Below are 20,787 nucleotides of genomic sequence, written 5' to 3' on the forward strand. Positions count from 1 at the left end.
AAAGCCATACAGAAAATGTCATAATAAAAAGGCTGGATAAAACCCAAATCAAATCTATTTATAAAGCCCCTTCTACAGCTCAGTTTCACAAAGTGCTTAGCAAGCAGGAGTTACCATATAGATAGATACCTGTATGTCAGCCAACCCCTGCACGATGACCTCACCATAGTCGTCCTATAACCAGAGCTTGAATTCAGGGGGTATGTGGAGGTATGCCAGACCCTTGTTAAAGAAAATGGCAAAAAAAATACCTCTTGATAGCTTAAGATTTTGAAGGTGAAAACATTTACCTGATTATATTAAGTGATATATGACGATGATCTTGGACTTCAAATCAAGTAGTCAAGTTATTTCAATGTTCAAAGCATCCTCATTACACCTGACTTGAGATTGGTATTTTATTGTAATTCCATCTTGGTCACAGACCTAAACCTCCCAGGATTCCAGTGACCAATTAACAGCTGCTTTTACAAAAGAAAACTACCCAGGGGCTCTTGCCCACGGACCCTCCTAGTTTCCTGGAACATGGCTTACGAGCAGTCAGTCCTAATCTCTTACACTGCAACATTCAAAACGCCAGTGATATTTCTACATCAACAGTTTCCATGAAATACTATCATGTGTTTCAGTGTCTTTGCCGTGACGGTCATGGCTAACTCCATCATGGCTGTTATCTACCTGGCCAGGAACCTCCACACGGCCAAGTACGTTGTTAGCACCAGTAACACAAGTATTCTAATGTCACATAACTCTGCATAAATGAGGTATAATTTCTTAACAAACGGCCTGGATATGTTATTTTAGTTATAGCGCTGGTCCTATGAATCTGTTCACTTTCAACAGTTTTCTCACCGACGTTGTTATAACCTCTGTTATCTTCAACTTTTTAAAATTTTTGTTTCACCTTTATTTCATTTCATTTACAACTGCAACCTGGCCAAAATAAAGCAAAGCAGTTTGACACATACAACAACACAGAGTTACACATGGAATAAACAAACATACAGTCAATAATACAGTAGAGAAAAGAAAAAGTGTATATACAGTGAGTGCAAATGAGGTAAGATAAGGGAGGTAAGGCAATAAATAGGCCATGGTGGCGAAGTAATTACAATATAGAAATGAACACTGGAATGGTAGATGGGCAGAAGATGAATGTGCAAGTAGAGATACTGGGGTGCAAAGCAGCAAGATAAATTAATACATACAGTATGGGGATGAGGTAGTTTGATGGGCTGTTAACAGATAGGCTATGTCCAGGTGCAGTGATATGTGAACTGCTCTGACAGCTGGTGCTTAAAGCTAGTGAGGGAGATATGGGTCTCCAGCTTCAGTGGAGACCCATATTTGGGTCTCATATTTGCAGTTCGTTCCAGTCATTGGCAGTAGAGAACTGGAAGGAAAGGCGACCAAAGGAGGAATTGGCTTTGGGGGTGACCAGTGAGATATACCTGCTGGAGCGTGTGCTACGGGTTGGAGCTGCTATGTTGACCAGTGAGCTGAAATAAGGCGGGGCGAAGCGAGGGCCAGCCAAAGAGAGCATACAGGTCGCAGTGGTGGGTAGTATATGGGGCTTTGGTGACAAAACGGATGGCACTGTGATAGACTGCATCCAATTTGTTGAGTAGAGTGTTGGTGGCTATTTTATAAATGACATTGTTGTAGTCGAGGATCGGTAGGATGGTCGGTTTTACGAGGGTATTTTTGGCAGCATGAGTGAAGGATGCTTTGTTGCGAAATAGGAAGCCAATTCTAGATTTAATTTTGGATTGGAGATGCTTAATGTGAGTCTGGAAGGAGAGTTTACAGTCTAGCCAGATACCTAGGTATTTGTAGTTGTCCACATATTCTAAGTCAGAACCGTCCAGAGTAGTGATGCTGGACGGGTGGGTACGTGCGGGCAGTGATCGGTTGAAGAGCATGCATTTAGTTTTACTTGCATTTAAGAGCAATTGGAGGCCACAGAAGGAGAGTTGTATGGCATTGAAGCTCGTCTGGAGGTTAGTTAACACAGTGTCCAAAGAAGGTCCAGAAGTATACAGAATGGTGTCATCTGTGTAGAGGTGGATCAAAGAATCACCAGCAGCAAGAGCGACATCATTGATGTATACAGAGAACAGAGTCGGCCCGAGAATTGAACCACCATAGAGACTGCCAGAGGTCCGGACAACAGGACCTCCGATTTGACACACTGAACTCTATCAAAGAAGTAGTTGGTGAACCAGGCGATGCTGTCATTTGAGAAACCAAGGCTTTTGAGTCTGCCAATAAGATGTGGTGATTGACAGCCTTGGCCAGGTTGATAAATTGTTAGTGGAATTTCTAAATTCCTATATGTTTTATAGCCAAAATCAAATTCGCACTCGCTCTAGTTCATTAATGAGGTGTAAGTTCATTAATTATGCATGAAGTAGATCGAGACCAGTCTTAAAAGCCAGGTAAACAGCGTTTAATTCAAGAGAGTACTAACCAAAAATACAAAGAACCTTACATTTTAAAGAGAGAACATAAAATGACATCATCAGTTTCTCACACTCTCTCCGATTCCCACAATAGCACAGTGTTTTCAGGTCCGGAGATGTCTTCTACTCCCCTCATAAACCAGACATTCCAATCTGTCTAAAATATATCTTCTCCTCCACTAATGGAACATCAAGGACCATTCTTATCTGTCAGAAAAGATACATCATCCCTCTCCCTTAACCTCTTGCCTCTACTTGGGACGCTTGCGTCCCAACTAGAGCTCTGGAAATGCAAATGCGCTACGCTAAATGCTAATAGTATTAGTTAAAACTCAAAAGTTCATTAAAATACACATGCAGGGTATCAAATTAAAGCTACACTCGTTGTGAATCCAGGCAACAAGTCCGATTTTTAAAATGCTTTTCGGCGACAGCATGAGAAGCTATTATCTGATAGCATGCACCAATACACTACAACAGAAAAGCACAGCAGGGGACGTAAACAAAATAATTAGCATTTCGGCGTTACACAAACCGCACAATAAAATAGAAAACAGTCATTACCTTTCACCATCTTCTTTGTTGGCACTCCTAGATGTCCCATAAACACTATTGGGTCTTTATTTCGATTAAATCGGGCCATATAAAGCCAAGATATCGTTATATGTAGACTGTGTGATAAACGAAAAAAACAGCGATTTCACAACGTAACGTCATTTTTTAAAATTCAAAAAGTAGACGATAAACTTTCACAAAACACTTCAAATACGTTTGTAATGCTACTTTAGGTATTAGTAAACGTTAATAAGCGATAAAAATCATCCGTAGGCGATGTAAATATCATTAGCTGTCGTCTTGGAAAAAATTTCAGGAGAGAGCTCTTCCGGAATGATCTGGGCGGAGACCGGAGGTAAGCAGTGCCCCTCTTTCGGTTCAACCAAGAATCAAAGATGATTAAATTCACAAGATACTCGACAACATGGGGATGCTGTGGGAGTTGAATGCTCGGTCTTATCTAATTCGGCTCACTGTTAACAATTGCTGGAAGTGGCGCAAGGATATTTATTTCCATTTTCTGTGATCAGGTTTTCCTGCGCTTTCCGATGTAACGCACGTTATGTAATAGCCACAGTCGTGATTTAACCAGTTTTAAAAACGTCCGAGGGTTTCCTATCCACACATTCTAACCATATGAACGTACTATATTCCTGGCATGAGTAGCAGGGCGCTGAAATGTTGCGCGATTTTTAACAAAATGTTCAAAAAAGTAGAGGGTCGACTGAAGAGGTTAATCATTTCAACTATAATTTCCTCCAACATGAATACAGCTGCACAGTAATGCCTCTTATTGATGGTGGTTATGATATCGTTTAGGACCTTGAGTGTGGCTGAGGTGCACCCATGACCAGCTCTGAAACATGATTGCATAGTGTGGAAGGTACAGTGGGATTCGAAATAGTCGGTAATCTGTTTGTTAACTTGGCTTTCGAAGACCTTAGAAAGGCAGAATAGGATATATATATAGGTCTGTAGCAGTTTGGGTCTAGAGTGTCTCCCCCTTTGAAGAGGGAGATGATTGTTGCAGCTTTCCAATCTTTGGGAATCTCAGACGACGCGAAAGAGAGAGAGGGACGTCATAGGGACGTCGTAGTCTTCAACCTGACCGACCTGTGTGTCTCATCCCTAATCTAATAGAGACCTTTCTGTTTGAGAAGCAGTACATCTCCGACCAGGTCTGTCTCAGTAGCATGTTCTTTGTCTATTTCTTCAAGATTCTCCAGTCTGTCTCTACACAACATCACACCCCCAAGATATGCTAGCCTCTCACCATTACAATATGTGAGCCTATAACCTTCTCAGTCATCATAATTCACGATTAATTCAGTATTATACATAATCATGGTAGCATCCACATTCATGTAGACGTGTTGAGAAACATATTCTATTCTTATTTACAATAATAACAATAAAAATGACCCCAAAAAAGGGTCATATTAGATTGCGTAGAAATGCAGGAAATTAGCTTTAGATGCCAAAAAATACTGAGGGAGGAACACCCAGAGCCCCCACCAGGTTATGTCCCCCCACCTCTAAAGCCAAAGTTTCGCCCCTGGTTTCGGAGGTACTGGAACCTGCACGCCTGGCACAGAAGATCATACCACGCTCAAAGATGCTTAGGTTACTCGTTCCGCCCATTCTATCGTTCAATCGAACGGTAACTGAATGCCTGTCTGCCTGCTTTATATAGCAAGCCACGGCCACATGACTCACTGTGTGTAGGAGCGAACCATTTTAGTGAACAGGGTGGTGTACCTAATAAACTGTATTACTGAGTTTATATATAATATTCTTATATCCGCTAAAGACAGAGGAAGACAGAGGAATTCTTGGAGTCTATAAAATGACCACAGCTGTCACTCGATGAGAGGTTTTGACTCTTATTATTGATATTGATTATTGTACTGCAATGTTGGAGATAACACACAACCATTTCACTACACCTTTTATACCGAGTGTAAACTGTGTACATGACGATTTGGAGATCTACACACCTCAGTATGAAAGTAATCAGATAAATAAAATACTTACAAGATATAATGTTTTTCCACCATTCCATCCTAGCCTCTCTCAATGTGACTGAGAGTGTGGATGATATTCCTTCACCTCAGAGGACACTAAGGTCATACTGCCACCCTGTGGCTAATGTCCGTAACAACATGTGGGACTGTATTGAAAGCACTGTGTTGACTTTACCAAAAAGAAGAATTTGATTGGTAGAACTTCAAATAAGACACAAAAAAATCCAATGACAGTGATCTATTTAGTTGTACTTGTCCAAATAAATGAAGCACATCAAATGTGTCCTGCCAACACAGGAAACTGAAGGCACCCTCAATCTCTTGACAACAACACACACCCATCCACAACCAATGCTTTGCAGATAGGAAACAACACACATCCATCCACAACCAATGTTTTATAGATAGTAAGGGGTTTGAAATGTGAATGTTGTGTTCTTTCAAGACAAACACACACACACATCACAGGAGGCTGGTGCCACTGTAATTGGGGAGAACGGGCTCGTGTTAATGACTGGATCAAAATCAGTGGAACGGTATCAAATACATCAAACACATGTGTTTGATACCATTCAATTCGCTCTGTCTGAGAGTAGATATTACATCTTCATGTTCCCAAAGTGACCCATCTATTGCCTGTGACCAACACCAAGGATGCAGCACCAGTGTTCTAGAGAAAAGTCTTAGAGAAGGTTCTACAGTACCTTTCAGTCCCATCAAGCTGCCTCATCAGCTGTTTCTTCCTGGATTTTTGGAAGGTCATCATACAGTCTTTGCTCTTCTAAGTAGACTCTGTGTCCCATACTGCTGCTGCTTTAGCCTGCCACATCAGCTGTTTCTTCCTGGCTTTCTGGAAGGTCATCATACAGTCTTTGAAGGTCTGGACCTGTCTCTGACACTTCCTTCAGTCCTTATGGTCGGCCCTGCCCTCCTGGACGGCATAGTGCTGCTCCATACAGCCTGCCCTGCTGGGTCCTCCTCATCCTGGTCCACAACAAGAATGGCTTTCTATTTGTCTGTTTGTCCAAATCAAAGGATTTGTCTGTCTAACCACACACTGACGTGCACAGCTCTCTGGGTGAGGTTCTGTCTTCAAGTCTCCAGTGGGGGATGAATTTCCTTCCATCCATGTAATGTTTTAAAGATTATGGACAGATATAGTCAGGTCACAAGATGGGTGGAGTGTTTTACACTCCCATCCTGGATATGACAGAGTATGCAACAACCCATGGGTCCAGCAGGCAGAGTTCAATACCAACAGGCAGATGTGAGATGCAGGATGGTACTCTTATCATACCACTCTGTAGGCTACTGACCAAATCAACATGTCCAGGATAGGAATAGGTCAGTAGCCTACAGACTAATATGAGAAGAGTGCAATTTTTGTAAATATTCTAAACAAAGTGTTTTGATGGTCAGATGAAGCGGTCAGATGATGCAGATGCTAAACTACAGGACTGTTTTGCTAACACAGACTGGAACATGTTCCGGGATTCTTCCGATGGCTTTGAGGAATACACCACATCAGTCACTGGCTTTATCAATAAGTGCATCGAGGACGTCCCTCCCACATTGACTCAACGTACATTCCCCAACCAGAAGCCATGGATTACAGGCAACATTCGCACTGAGCTAAAGGGTTGAGCTGCCACTTTCAAGGAATCCCGCTTATAAGAAATCCCACTATGCCCTCCGATTAACCATCAAACAGGCAAAGCGTCAATACAGGACTAAGATCGCATTGTACTACACCGGCTCTGACGCTCGTTGGATGTGGAAGAGTTTGCAAACTATTACAGACTAAAAGGGGAAGCACAGCCGAGAGCTGCCTAGTGACATGAACCTACCAGACAAGCTAAATAACTTATATGCTCGGTTCAAGGCAAGTAACACTGAAACTTCCATGAGAGCATCAACTGTTCCGGACGACTGTGTGATCACACTCTCCGCAGCCAATGTGAGTAAGACATTTAACCTCTTGAAAATAGGGGGCACTATTTTCATTTTTGGAAAAATAATGTTCCCAAAGTAAACAGGCTATTTTGTCAGGACAAGATGCTAGAATATGCATATAATTGACAGCTTAGGATAGAAAACTCTCTAAAGTTTCCAAAACTGTAAAAATATTGTCTGTGAGTATAACAGAACTGATATTGCAGGCGAAAGCCTGAGAAAAATCCAATCAGGAAGTGACTCGTGTTTTGAAAGCTCTGTGTTCCGATGCGTCCCGATTGAGCAGTGAATGGGCTATCAACCAGATTCCTTTTTCTACGTATTCCTTTTTCTACGGATTCCTTTTTCTGCGTCTATAGCACTTTATGTTGAAGAATGAGCGTAAACGACTACATTGCGTAAGTGGCCGGCTGAGTGCTCTCAGAGTAATTCTTGCGTAATAGACAAAGGTAGCCAATTTTCCTCCCGGTCTTACTGAAAATACAGCTGTTCCAGTTGATATATTATCAAATAGATATTTGAAAAACACATTGAGGATTGATTATAAACAACGTTTGCCATGTTTCTGTCGATATTATGGAGCTAATTTGGAATATTTTTCGGCGTTGTCCTGACCGCAATTTCCGGTCGAATTCTCAGCCAAACGTGAAGAACTAACGGAGCTATTTCGCCTACAAAAATACTCTTTATGGGAAAAAAGGAACATTTGCTATCTAACTGGGAGTCTCGTGAGTGAAAACATCCGAAGCTCATCAAAGGTAAACAATTTAATTTGATTGCTTTTCTGATTTTCATGACCAGGTTGCCTTCTGCTAGCTAGGCATAATGCTATACTAGGCTATTGATAAACTTACATAAATGCTTGTCTTGCTTTGGCTGTAAAGCATCATTTCAAAATCTGAGATGACAGGGTGATTAACAAAAGGCTACGCTGTGTTTCAATATATTTCACTTGTGATTTCATGAATATGAATATTTTCTAGTAATATTTTTTGTCCGTTGCGTTAAGCTAATTAGTGTCAGTTGATGACAATTCTCCCGGATCCGGGATGGGTAATTTCCTTTTCAGCTAAATGTTGTCGAGGGGTTCCGCTGCGCTAGAATGGTTAATAACTCTATCTAAATGTACATATTACCTCAGAATCAATGCCCCCCACCTCAAATACATCGACTCCGGTGCCCCCGCACATTGATTCTGTTCCAGTAACCCCTGTATATAGCCTCCAAATTGACTCTGTACCGGTACCTCCTGGAGGGTGATCCAAGATGGCATAGCAGTTCAGACGTCTTTTGTCCTGGTCTTGTCGTGTCCCGTATATATATATATTTTACAACTTTTTTCACATACATTTTTTTTTAAATTTTCCATCAACTCATCTTCAAAACACTCTCCTGCAACCCGCCTCAACAATTTATATTTATAAAAAAGTATTATTTACCTCAAATCTGTAATCCTCCAAGAAGCTAGCCAGAAACTCCAAGAAGCTAGCCAGAAGCTAGCCAGGAGCTAGCCAGGAGCTAGCCAGAAGCTAGCCCAGAAGCTAATCCAGAAGCTAATCAGAAGCTAGTTCAGAAGCTAGTTAGCTTCTTTACTGGCAAATCGTTAGTATTCAGCTAACCACGGTTTGTGGTCATCAGCTATCCTTTAGCTCGAAAATCTATCGCCAGTTTTGTACAGCGCAGCGCAGCGCGGCTCGGAACGGAACATACCGGACCAATTTTTCTCTCCATGTCCCTGGATTTCAACCGCTCTCTGGACATTCATACCTGGCTCTCACAGCTAGCTAGCTGCTATCCGTGTGACTATCGGCTTTCGTCGATTCCGGAGCAAACATCAATTATTCCGGAGCTAGCCAGCTCCGTCAATCACTCCTGAGTTCCATCAATCACTCCTGGGCTGCAGTCACCTATCCGGACCCGTTTTACTGCCTACGCGGAGCCCCACCGGGCCTTCACAACTGGACTGCCGACGTTATCTACCCGAAGGAGTTATCCGGCTGGCTCCTCCGTCGCGACGTTACCTGAACGCCCATCTGCGGCCTGCTAACCGTTAGCTGTCTTATCGGCTGCTATCTGAATAGACAATCGGACAATTTATTTTTATTATTATTATGTTTTCTTCTTGGGCCTCTATAACTATATCTATTGTTTTTGTTTTTGTTGTTGTTGTGTGATTTGGATTAATCCCCTCTACAACACGGAACCCGACTAATCTACTGACGGAACGCAAGAGGTGGCTAATAACAGACCTCCATCCTATGCTAGCTTGCTACCGATGGCCTGGCTAGCTGTCTAAATCGCCGTGACCCCCAACCAACCTCTCCACTCACCGGACCCTTCTGATCACTCGACTAAGCATGCCTCTCCTTAATGTCAATATGCCTTGTCCATTGCTGTTCTGGTTAGTGTTTATTGGCTTATTTCACTGTAGAGCCTCTTGTCCTGCTCACTATACCTTATCCAACCTATTAGTTCCACCACCCACACATGCAATGACATCTCCTGGTTTCAATGATGTTTCTAGAGACAATATCTCTCTCTTCATCACTCAATACCTAGGTTTACCTCCACTGTATTCACATCCTACCATACCTTTGTCTGTACATTATACCTTGATGATATTTTATCGCCCCCAGAAACCTCCTTTTACTCTCTGTTCCAGACATTCTAGACGACCAATTCTTATTGCTTTTAGCCGCACCCTTATTCTACTCCTCCTATGTTCCTCTGGCGATGTAGAGGTGAATCCAGGCCCTGCAGTGCCTAGCTCCACTCCTATTCCCCAGGCGCTCTCTATTGACGACTTCTGTAACCGTAATAGCCTTGGTTTCATGCATGTTAACATTAGAAGCCTCCTCCCTAAGTTTGTTCTATTCACTGCTTTAGCACACTCTGCCAACCCGGATGTACTAGCTGTGTCTGAATCCTGGCTTAGAAAGACCACCAAAAATTCTGACATTTGAATTCCAAACTACAACATTTTCAGACAAGATAGAACTGCCAAAGGGGGCGGTGTTGCAATCTACTGCAAATATAGCCTGCAGAGTTCTGTCCTACTATCCAGGTCTGTACCCAAACAATTTTAACTTCTACTTTAAAAAATCCACCTCTCTAAAAACAAGTCTCTCACCGGTGCCGCCTGCTATAGACCACCCTCTGCCCCCAGCTGTGCTCTGGACACCATATGTGAACTGATTGCCCCCCATCTATCTTCAGAGCTCGTGCTGCTAGGCGACCTAAACTGGAACATGCTTAACACCCCAGCCATCCTACAATCTAAACTTGATGCCCTCAATCTCACACAAATTATCAATGAACCTACCAGGTACCTCCCCAAAGCCTTAAACACTGGCACCCTCATAGATATCATCCTAACCAACTTGCCCTCTAACTACACCTCTGCTGTCTTCAACCAAGATCTCAGCGATCACTGCCTCATTGCCTGCATCCGTAATGGGTCAGCGGTCAAAACGACCTCCACTCATCACTGTAAAACGCTCCCTGAAACACTTCAGCGAGCAGGCCTTTCTAATCGACCTGGCCGGGGTATCCTGGAAGGATATTGATCTCATCCCGTCAGTAGAGGATGCCTGGATATTTTTTTTAAATGCCTTCCTAACCAACTTAAATAAACATGCCCCATTCAAGAAATTTAGAACCAGGAACAGATATAGCCCTTGGTTCTCCCCAGACCTGACTGCCCTTAACCAACACAAAAACATCCTATGGCGTTCTGCATTAGCATCGAACAGCCCCCTTGATATGCAGCTGTTCAGGGAAACTAGAAACCATTATACACAGGCAGTTAGAAAAGCCAAGGCTAGCTTTTTCAAGCAGAAATTTGCTTCCTGCAACACTAACTCAAAAAAGTTCTGGGACACTGTAAAGTCCATGGAGAATAAGAACACCTCCTCCCAGCTGCCCACTGCACTGAAGATAGGAAACACTGTCACCACTGATAAATCCACCATAATTGAGAATTTCAATAAGCATTTTTCTACGGCTGGCCATGCTTTCCACCTGGCTACTTCTACCCCGGTCAACAGCACTGCACCCCCAACAGCAACTCGCCCAAGCCTTCCCCATTTCTCCTTCTCCCAAATCCGTTCAGCTGATGTTCTGAAAGAGCTGCAAAATCTGGACCCCTACAAATCAGCCGGGCTAGACAATCTGGACCCTTTCTTTCTAAAATTATCTGCCGAAATTGTTGCCACCCCTATTTACTAGCCTGTTCAACCTCTCTTTCGTGTCGTCTGAGATTCCCAAAGATTGGAAAGCAGCTGCGGTCATCCACCTCTTCAAAGGGGGGTACACTCTTGACCCAAAATGCTACAGACCTATATCTATCCTACCATGCCTTTCTAAGGACTTCGAAAGCCAAGTCAACAAACAGATTACCAACCATTTCGAATCTCACCATACCTTCTCTGCTATGCAATCTGGTTTCAGAGCTGGTCATGGGTGCACCTCAGCCACGCTCAAGGTCCTAAACAATATCTTAACCGCCATCGATAAGAAACATTACTGTGCAGCCGTATTCATTGATCTGGCCAAGGCTTTCGACTCTGTCAATCACCACATCCTCATCGGCAGACTCGACAGCCTTGGTTTCTCAAATGATTGCCTCGCCTGGTTCACCAACTACTTCTCTGATAGAGTTCAGTGTGTCAAATCAGAGGGTCTGCTGTCCGAACCTCTGGCAGTCTCTATGGGGGTGCCACAGGGTTCAATTATTGGACCGACTCTCTTCTCTGTATACATCAATGAGGTCGCTCTTGCTGCTGGTGAGTCTCTGATCCACCTCTACGCAGACGACACCATTCTGTATACTTCTGGCCCTTCTTTGGACACTGTGTTAACAACCCTCCAGGCAAGCTTCAATGCCATACAACTCTCCTTCCGTGGCCTCCAATTGCTCTTAAATACAAGTAAAACTAAATACATGCTCTTCAACCGATCGCTACCTGCACCTACCCGCCTGTCCAACATCACTACTCTGGACGGCTCTGACTTAGAATACGTGGACAACTACAAATACTTAGGTGTCTGGTTAGACTGTAAACTCTCCTTCCAGACCCATATCAAACATCTCCAATCCAAAGTTAAATCTTTGCACCCCATTATTTTTATTTCTACTTTGCACATTCTTCCATTGCAAAACTACCATTCCAGTGTTTTACTTGCTATATTGTATTTACTTTGCCACCATGGCCTTTTTTGCCTTTATCTCCCTTCTCACCTCATTTGCTCACATTGTATATAGACTTGTTTATACTGTATTATTGACTGTATGTTTGTTTTACTCCATGTGTAACTCTGTGTCGTTGTATCTGTTGAACTGCTTTGCTTTATCTTGGCCAGGTCGCAATTGTAAATGAGAACTTGTTCTCAACTTGCCTACCTGGTTAAATAAAGGTGAAATAAAATTTAAAAAATAAAATAAAATAGCCCCGCTATTGTTATTTACTGCTGCTATTTAATTATTTGTTTTTCTTATCTCTTACTTTTTTTGTTGTATTTTCTAAAAGCTGCAGTGTTGGTTAATGGCTTGTAAGTAAGCATTTCACTGTAAGGTCTACACCTGTTGTATTCAGCGCATGTGACAAATACAAATACATTTGATTCGCTAGCTTTCAGGTGTAACAGTTTCATGTAGAATAAACCATCCTTCACATAATACTGTAGAAGCAGTGTTCTGCTAATATAACAATGTACAAATATTATACCTTCCTGTATGGTGCCCCGTATAAGACAGGAGTTCCCTGACATGTTTGAAGAATACACACTCCTCCCTCTATTGATGTACCATCGGATTTAATAATAACAAAGATGATAAAAAGTACCAGATGTGTCTTGTATCAGTTTAATACTGAGGGAAACGTCCCTCCCAGTTCAGACAGCAGAGGACTCTTCAGTCTCTTCAGTCCTCCATCTGTTGACATTTGGAACAACACAAATAAATAATCATAACATTTAAAACTATGTAAATATAAATATATATACAAAAATAAGACTTATAAATATCAAAAAGATGTAACAAAGACAAACAGAAACTAATTGTATTATATAAATACAAATGTTAAAGAGTATCGAATTATTACACTATTGCAATATTGCTAACAAAAAACACACAAATTCAACTAAATTCCACAAGGTCCTATACCACACAAATACACAAATAGATAACACACTTATAAAGAAGATTATTACACTATTGCAGTTCAAACAAGAAACACACAAACTAAATTGCACAACTAATTGCATTAGTACTGTACATCGTTTTAGGTGCTCTATTTGATAGATTCCCCCACTCCCCCTACCTCGGGCTTCCAGTGGGGAGACCTGAGCTCAACCTACCCCCACCCACTCCCCATCTCATACTTCTGAGTGGGAGACCTAAGCTCACGAACTACAATCAGGACGCCGAAGTTGAATTGACCCATAGTCCCACATGGTGACATGATATCAATGATGTGACGTGCAAATGAGCGATATAAAACTGATCGCGCATATGTCACCAATTGGAATACTATTTATATATATTTTTAAAAAATGAACGGGCTTCCAAGCATGCAAGCTAGGGACAAAATTGCTGACTGACATGAACCTATTGCGCAAATGTCACCATTCAAAATATTATTTTCATATATATATATGAATACCTGTATATACAGTATATATATAATATTTTGTGCAGGTACCCCATGCCTCCCCTGGCAAGATGCCGCCCTGGGCTGGACATGTGCCAGCATGGCACTGACTGGTTGGCATCACTCACTCGGGCCAGGACTAGTCCATTGGCATAGTAGAAAAGGGCACCTCCTTGCAACGTACACTATAATCATATAGACACAGCACTGATTATATTATCAATGGTGGTTCGGTGAATTCCAGGAAAGTATTTTGACTCTTGATCAGATCCAATGTGACCAACCAAATTCCAGTGTCCTCCATTACTCTGAAGTGGGACTGTTGTTTGACCACTGCCTCAGCCTTCTGGCACAGCTCCTGATATGTTGTGATTGACCTGGATGTCCTTCTGTTTCACATCCCTTATGTTCTCATTGACCTGGATGTCCTTCCGTTTCAGTCCCCTTATCTTCTCATTGACCTGGACTGAGATGACCAGTGGCTTTTCACAATAGTGAATAAAAGGGGGGAGAAGGGACAGCCTTGTCTAGTCCTACATTTTCAGTAGTTTTGCAGTAGACAGCATGCAAGGTAGTAACAAAAGTGCTGACTTGAATTGACCTTGTTCTTTAGCCCTTTGACCCTAAAATGTCCTAACTCTCCCCAGCCTAAGTTGTCTACCTGTAAACACTCTTCTCAGGTGTATCAACATTATAATTGGCTCTCTGATGACTGCCTATTTGTTAACTCTGTACAGAGTGACATCAGATCCTATGAGAAGGTTGATGTCACAGTGTTGAACATATTACCAACCCACTAACTGTTGGGTGTTTTATGGACAATGTAGAGAGATGGATAAACAGTCTTTTGGCAAGATTCAGCAAATTTACATTTAGCAGCAGTATTTCATTAGCTTGCCTAAACCCATTGCTTTGGCCTGTTGCTTAAACGAGTATCTCTCTCTCTCTCTCTCTCTCTCTCTCTCTCTCTCTCTCTCTCTCTCTCTCTCTCTCTCTCTGGCTCTCTCTCTCATAATGAGTGTACAGTAACAAGTTGTATGATGGCAGAGCAGTATTCCCACCAGGTCTAGTGTCCCTGTCACTCTCCTCAGACTCAGGCTCAACAAACAGGTGGTCATCAGAGACCTAATTAGAGTGTTGGTAGACCTGGGATCCTGAGTCATCACCTCACCTGTTCACAGGTAGCCATGCAGGTGATGATGGAACTGTTGTTAGCTACACCATGCTTCAGATGAAGTGGGGACTGTCTTAGGCTGCGATTTTAGGCCAAAATGAACAGTTGAAGTCAGATTACCTACACTTAGGTTGGCGTCATTAAAACTAGTTCTTCAACCACTCCACACGTTTCTTGTTAACAAACTATAGATCATTCACTCACAATTCCAGTGGGTCAGAAGTTATCCTACACTAAGTTGACTGTGCCTTTAAACAGCTTGGAAAATTCAAAAAAATCATGTCATGGATAATAAACAAGCTTCTGATAGGCTAATTGACATCATTTGGGTCAAATGGAGGTTTACCTGTGCATATGTTTCAAGTCCTACCTTCAAACTCAGTGCCTATTTGATTTACATCATGGGAAAAATCAAAGGAATATTAGCCAAGACCTCAGAAAGAAATTGTAGATCTCCACAAGTCCGGTTCATCCTTGTGAGCAAATTCGAAATGCCTGAAGGTACCATGTTCATCTGTACAGACAATAGTACGCAAGTATAAATACCATGGGACCATGCAGTCGTCATAACGCTCAGGAATGAGACGCGTTCTGTCTCCTAGAGCTGAATGTACTTTGGTGCGAAAATTGCAAATCAATCCCAGATCAAGGCCGCTCAGCAAGGAAGAATCCACCGCTCCAAAACCTCCATACAAAATCCAGACTACGGTTTGCAACTGCACATGGGAACAAAGATCGTACTTTTTGGAGAAATGTCCTCTGGTCTGATGAAACAAAAATACAACTGTTTGGCCATAATGACCATCATTATGTTTGTAGGAAAAAGAGGGAGGCTTGCAAGCCGAAGGACACCATCCCAACCGTGAAGCACGGGGGTGGCAGCATCAAGTTGTGGGGGTGCTTTGTTGCAGGAGAGACTGGTACATGTCACAAAATAGATGTCTCATGAAGTAGGAAAATTATGTTGATATATTGAGGCAACATCTCAAGACATCAGTCAAGAAGTTAAATCTTGGTCGCAAATGGGTCTTCCAAATGGAAGATTTGTGGGCAGAATTAAAAAAGCGTCGGCGAGCAAGGAGGCCTACTAACCTGACTCTGTTACACCAGCTCTGTCAAGAGAAATGGAACAAAATTTACCGAACTTATTGTGGGAAGCTTGTGCAAGGCTACCCGAAACATATGACAGAAGTTAAACAATGTAAAGGCAATGCTACCAAGTACTAATTGAGTGTATGTAAACTTCTGACCCACTGGGAATGTGATGAAAGAAATAAAAGCTGAAATAAATCATTCTCTCTACTATTATTCTGACATTTCACACTCTTAAAATAAAGATGTGATCCTAACGGACCTACGACAGGGAATTTTAACTAGGGTTAAATGTCAGGAATTGTGAGTTTAAATGTATTTGGCGAAGGTGTATGTAAACTTCCTTATTCAACTGTATGTTTTGACTTTTACCACTACATTGAGATACATTATAATCTCATAGTTGTAGTTTTGTCTTGCAGTATGAAGCAGGTGGGGCCATCGAAGTTGTACCTTCTTGCGTGAATTGCCTGGGTATATCTAGCCTCTCTACACTGGCTTCCTGTTAAGGCAAGGGCTGATTTCAAGGTTTTACTGCTAACCTACAAAGCATTACATGGGCTTACTACTATCCAAATTTCCGATTTGGTCCTGCCGTACATACCTACACGTACGCTACGGTCACAAGACGTAGGCCTCCTTACTCTCTCTAGAATTTCTAAGCAAACACCTGTACGCAGGGCTTTCTCCTATAGAGCTCAATTTTTATGGAATGCTCTGCTAACCATGTGAGAGACGCAGACTTGGTCTCAATCTTTAAGTCTTTACTGAAGACTCATCTCTTCAGTAGGTCCTATGATTGAGTGTAGTCTGGCCCAGGAGTGTGAAGGTGAATGGAAAGGCACTAGAGCAACGAACCACCCTTGCTGTCTCTGCATGGCCGGTTCCCCTCTCTCCCCTGGAATTCTCTGCCTCTAACCCTATTACAGGAGCTGAGTCACTGGCTTACTGGTGCTATTCCATACTATCCCTAGAAGGGGTGCGTCACTTGAGTGGGTTGAGTCAATGACGTGATCTTTCTGTCCAGGTTGGCGCTCCCCCTTGGGTTGTGCCATGGCGGAGATCTTTGTGGGCTATACTCGGCCTTGTCTCAGGATGGTAAGTTGGTGGTTGAAGATATCCCTCTAGTGGTGTGGGGGCTGTGCTTTGGCAAAGTGGGTTGGATTATATCCTGTCTGTTTGGCCCTGTCCGGGGGTATCGTCGAATGGGGCCATAGCGTTTCCCGACCAATCCTGTCTCAGCCTCCAGTATTTATGCTGCAGTGTGTCGGGGGATGGGGTTATCCGGTGTCCTGTGTGATTTTAAGTATGCTCTCTCCAATTCTCTCTCTCGCTTCCTTTCTTATTCTCTCTTTCTTTCTCTCTTTCTCTCTTCTTTCTTTCTCTCTCTCGGAGGACCTGAGCCCTAGGACCATGCCTCAGGACTACCTGGCCTGATGACTCCTTGCTGTCCCTAGTCCACCTGGCCGTGCTGCTGCTCCAGTTTCAACTGTTCTACCTGCGGCTATGGAACCCTGACCTGTTCACCAGACGTGCTACCTGTCCCAGACCTGCTGTTTTCACTCTAGAGACTCTCTAGAGACAGCAGGAGCGGTAGAGATACTCTGAATGATCGGCTATGAAAAGCCAACTCACATTTACTCCTGAGGTGCTGAACTGTTGCACCCTCGACAACCACTGTGATTATTATTATTTGACCCTGCTGGTCATCTATGAACATTTGAACATCTTGGCCATGTTCTGTTATAATCGCCACCCGGCACAGCCAGAAGAGGACTGGCCACCCCTCATAGCCTGGTTCCTCTCTAGGTTTCTTCCTAGGTTCTCGCCTTTCTAGGGAGTTTTTCCTAGCCACCGTGCTTCTACACCTGCGTTGCTTGCTGTTTGGGGTTTTAGGCTGAGTTTCTGTACAGCACTTTGTGACATCAGCTGATGTAAGAAGGGCTTTATAAATACATTTGATTGATCGACTGTAGGTGTTGAGCCCCAGAGAAAGCGTAGCATAGCATAGCATCTAATGATTACACCTGTAGTCTGTAGGTGTTTACACCCCAGAGAAAACATAGCTCCATTGCGTAGCGTAGCGTAGCATAGCAAAGCATCTATTGATTAAACCTGCGGTCTGAAGGTGTTTACACCCCAGAGAAGACATAGCTCCATAGCGTAGCATAGCATAGCATAAATAGATTAAACCTGTGGTCTGAAGGTGTTTACACCCCAGAGAAAACATAGCTCCATAGCATAGCGTAGCATAGCATATCTGGGTTTCTGTACAGCACTTTGAGATATCAGCTGATGTAAGGAGGGCTTTATAAATACATTTGATTTGATATCGTCTAATGATAAAACCTGTGGTCTGTAGGTGTTTACTACCCAGAGATACGATACCACTCACTAAAGGAGATGCTATATCCTGAGGGGTATTCAGATCTAGGAGTCTAGATCCGCAGTACTGCTGGCCTTTTTTCTTAGTGGTAATTCACTGATGGGTTTTCAACATTAGAGAGGAGAGATGAAAGTCAGCAGTGTTGCAGTCTGTGGTCTTATTGGCTGAAGACTGTTTGATCTGGGCTTTGACTATAAACTGTGATGGTTTTGTTAAAATGTTCTTATGTCAAACTATATAGGTTTCCAAAAAATGATATCCAAGACCAAAACTTAGGCCATGATTCAAAACCAATTGGCTGTCTCCTCCCAGTGGATCCTGACCTATTATTTGGGAAACACCTCCTCATCCTTTTCACCACGTGGGTTGGTCACCTAATGTATAAGTGCCGACAGCTTCACAGTGTCGCAGTACACAGCCTAGGGGTTTAAGAGTTCTGTCTACTCAGCTAGCTTCAATGGAGGGATTTGATCATGCGACTTGTGTCACCACTTGTTAGTGTCTTAGTTTAACTGTGTTTATATATCATCTTTATGTCTGTGTAGGCTGATGCTTGTGTAGGATGTCTTCAGTGAATTTCACTGGGAAGAATGTGGAGGAGTTTACCATCACTGGCTTCGACCACCTCTCTCACCAGAAGCTCCTGGGCTTCCTCATCTTCATCACCTATTTCCTTGTGCTTCTGGGAAGCGGCACCAACATCTGCATCATTTTGACGGACAGACGGCTGCACACGCCCATGTACCTCCTCATCTGTAACCTGGCCGTGGTGGACATCATGTTCACCTCCAGCACCAGCACCACCATGATCTCTGTCCTGTTGGCCGAGTTCAAAACCATCTCCTACTACTCCTGCATATCACGCATGTATATCTACCACCTGGGTGACATCACAGGGTGTCTGGCCCTGTCCGTGATGGCTTTGGACCGAACCATCGCTATCAGCAACCCTCTTAGGTACCACAGCATCCTGACTAACGCACGAATATTTGTGTTAATCATAGCTTCCTGGTTCATAGGTATAATATGCTTAGGAATTGCTCTTGCTTGGGCAGACTTTGACAACCTTCCATACTGCCAGCCAATCATTGGGTACGTCTTTTGTGATTACCCAGCTTTAATCAGGGCTGCCTGTGTCAACCCTGAACCTTACTTCCTGATTCCCACCATTCTGGCTCTATGGCTCCTCGCGGGCCAGTTTCCCTTAATTATACTGTCATACGTTAAAATCATCTACACACTCCTGAGACTGCCAAACAGTGAGAGCAGAGCACAGGGGTTTAATACCTGTATTTGTCACATTATTGTGGTGTCCTGTTACTACGCTCCCAAGTTAGTCTCTGTGTTGTTGACGAGGATAGGGCTGAGGCTGAATCTGACGGAGCGTAACGCTTTAATGATTATAGCTACGCTGTTACCCTCTCTGATCAACCCTACAGTCTACTGTCTGAAGACCAAAGAGATTAGAAAGAGATTGGTTCAGATACTGTCTAGAAAAAAAAGAACTGTATCAATAAAATGTCAAAAAGGGTGAGTTATTTATTTGTTATTATATATTTTGGGATACACATAATCAAATACAGATGTGACTTGAATGACATGTTTTATCAAATCTGAAATGTAAAATGAATGTATAGAGTCGGGTATGAAGAGGTATGAACCCTCACTAACATATATGAAAGTGCACTCTTCTTTTAAATATCAACAAATTAAAAAACCAACGGTTAAAATGTTGACACACAATACTAGTTATCGCATGGTTTGATAATTGTGCATGAAATCAATTGCAACAATATTGTCAAATTAATTTTAAGGGATATTAATTGTCAAAAGGTAAATTAGGGAGTGCTTACATTTGTCCTGTTTCACACATGTACAAGTGTGTAACTTGTACAGTGTTTGGTGAAATAGAAATGTGCTTTAAGCATATCCCACTCCCCCCTGAGACAGATTGGGGTCACGGCATGGGATCATTATGGTCGGTCAAACATATCAAATCAGTGTTTATTGGTCGTGTTTAGCAGACGCTACAGTTTAGCAGATGAACAATACCTGCCCTTCAGGACATCTACAGTACCCGGTGTCACAGGATGGCCAAGAAGATCATCAAAGATCTCAGCCACCCGAGTCACGGCCTGTTCACCCTGTTACCATCTAGCAGGCGGAGACAATGCAGGTGTATCAAAGCTGGAACAGAGAGAATGAAAAACAGCTTCCATCTCCATTCCATCAGACTGTTAAACAGTCATCACAAGCCTACCGCCCCTCAGTACCCTGCCCTGCACCTTAGACACTGTCACTAGCTGGCCTCCGCCCAGTACCCTGCCCTGCACCTTAGACACAGTCCCTAGCTGGCCTCCGCCCAGTACCCTGCCTTGCACCTTAGACACTGTCCCTAGCTGGCCTCCGCCCAGTACCCTGCCCTGCACCTTAGACACAGTCCCTAGCTGGCCTCCGCCCAGTACCCTGCCCTGCATCTTAGACACTGTCA

At 43.0% G+C, this 20,787-nt stretch overlaps 1 protein-coding gene across 1 annotated transcript; it reads left to right on the forward strand.

Annotated features, from left to right (window-relative positions):
- Positions 1 to 18,764: 18,764 nt before the first annotated feature.
- LOC115116994 (olfactory receptor 10G4-like) lies at positions 18,765 to 20,159 on the forward strand. Its single transcript, XM_029645447.2, has one exon. It carries the CDS (start codon positions 18,859 to 18,861, stop codon positions 19,828 to 19,830), a length of 972 nt encoding a protein of 323 aa, XP_029501307.2. The 5' UTR covers positions 18,765 to 18,858; the 3' UTR covers positions 19,831 to 20,159.
- The last annotated feature ends 628 nt before the right edge of the window (positions 20,160 to 20,787 follow it).

Source organism: Oncorhynchus nerka, linkage group LG19, assembly GCF_034236695.1.
Source record: "Oncorhynchus nerka isolate Pitt River linkage group LG19, Oner_Uvic_2.0, whole genome shotgun sequence".
Classification (NCBI taxonomy): Eukaryota; Metazoa; Chordata; class Actinopteri; order Salmoniformes; family Salmonidae; genus Oncorhynchus; species Oncorhynchus nerka.

Coding starts and splice junctions, on each gene's coding strand:
- LOC115116994 (XM_029645447.2), top strand. CDS start 18,859: ATGTCTTCAGTGAATTTCACTGGGAAGAATGTGGAGGAGTTTACCATC.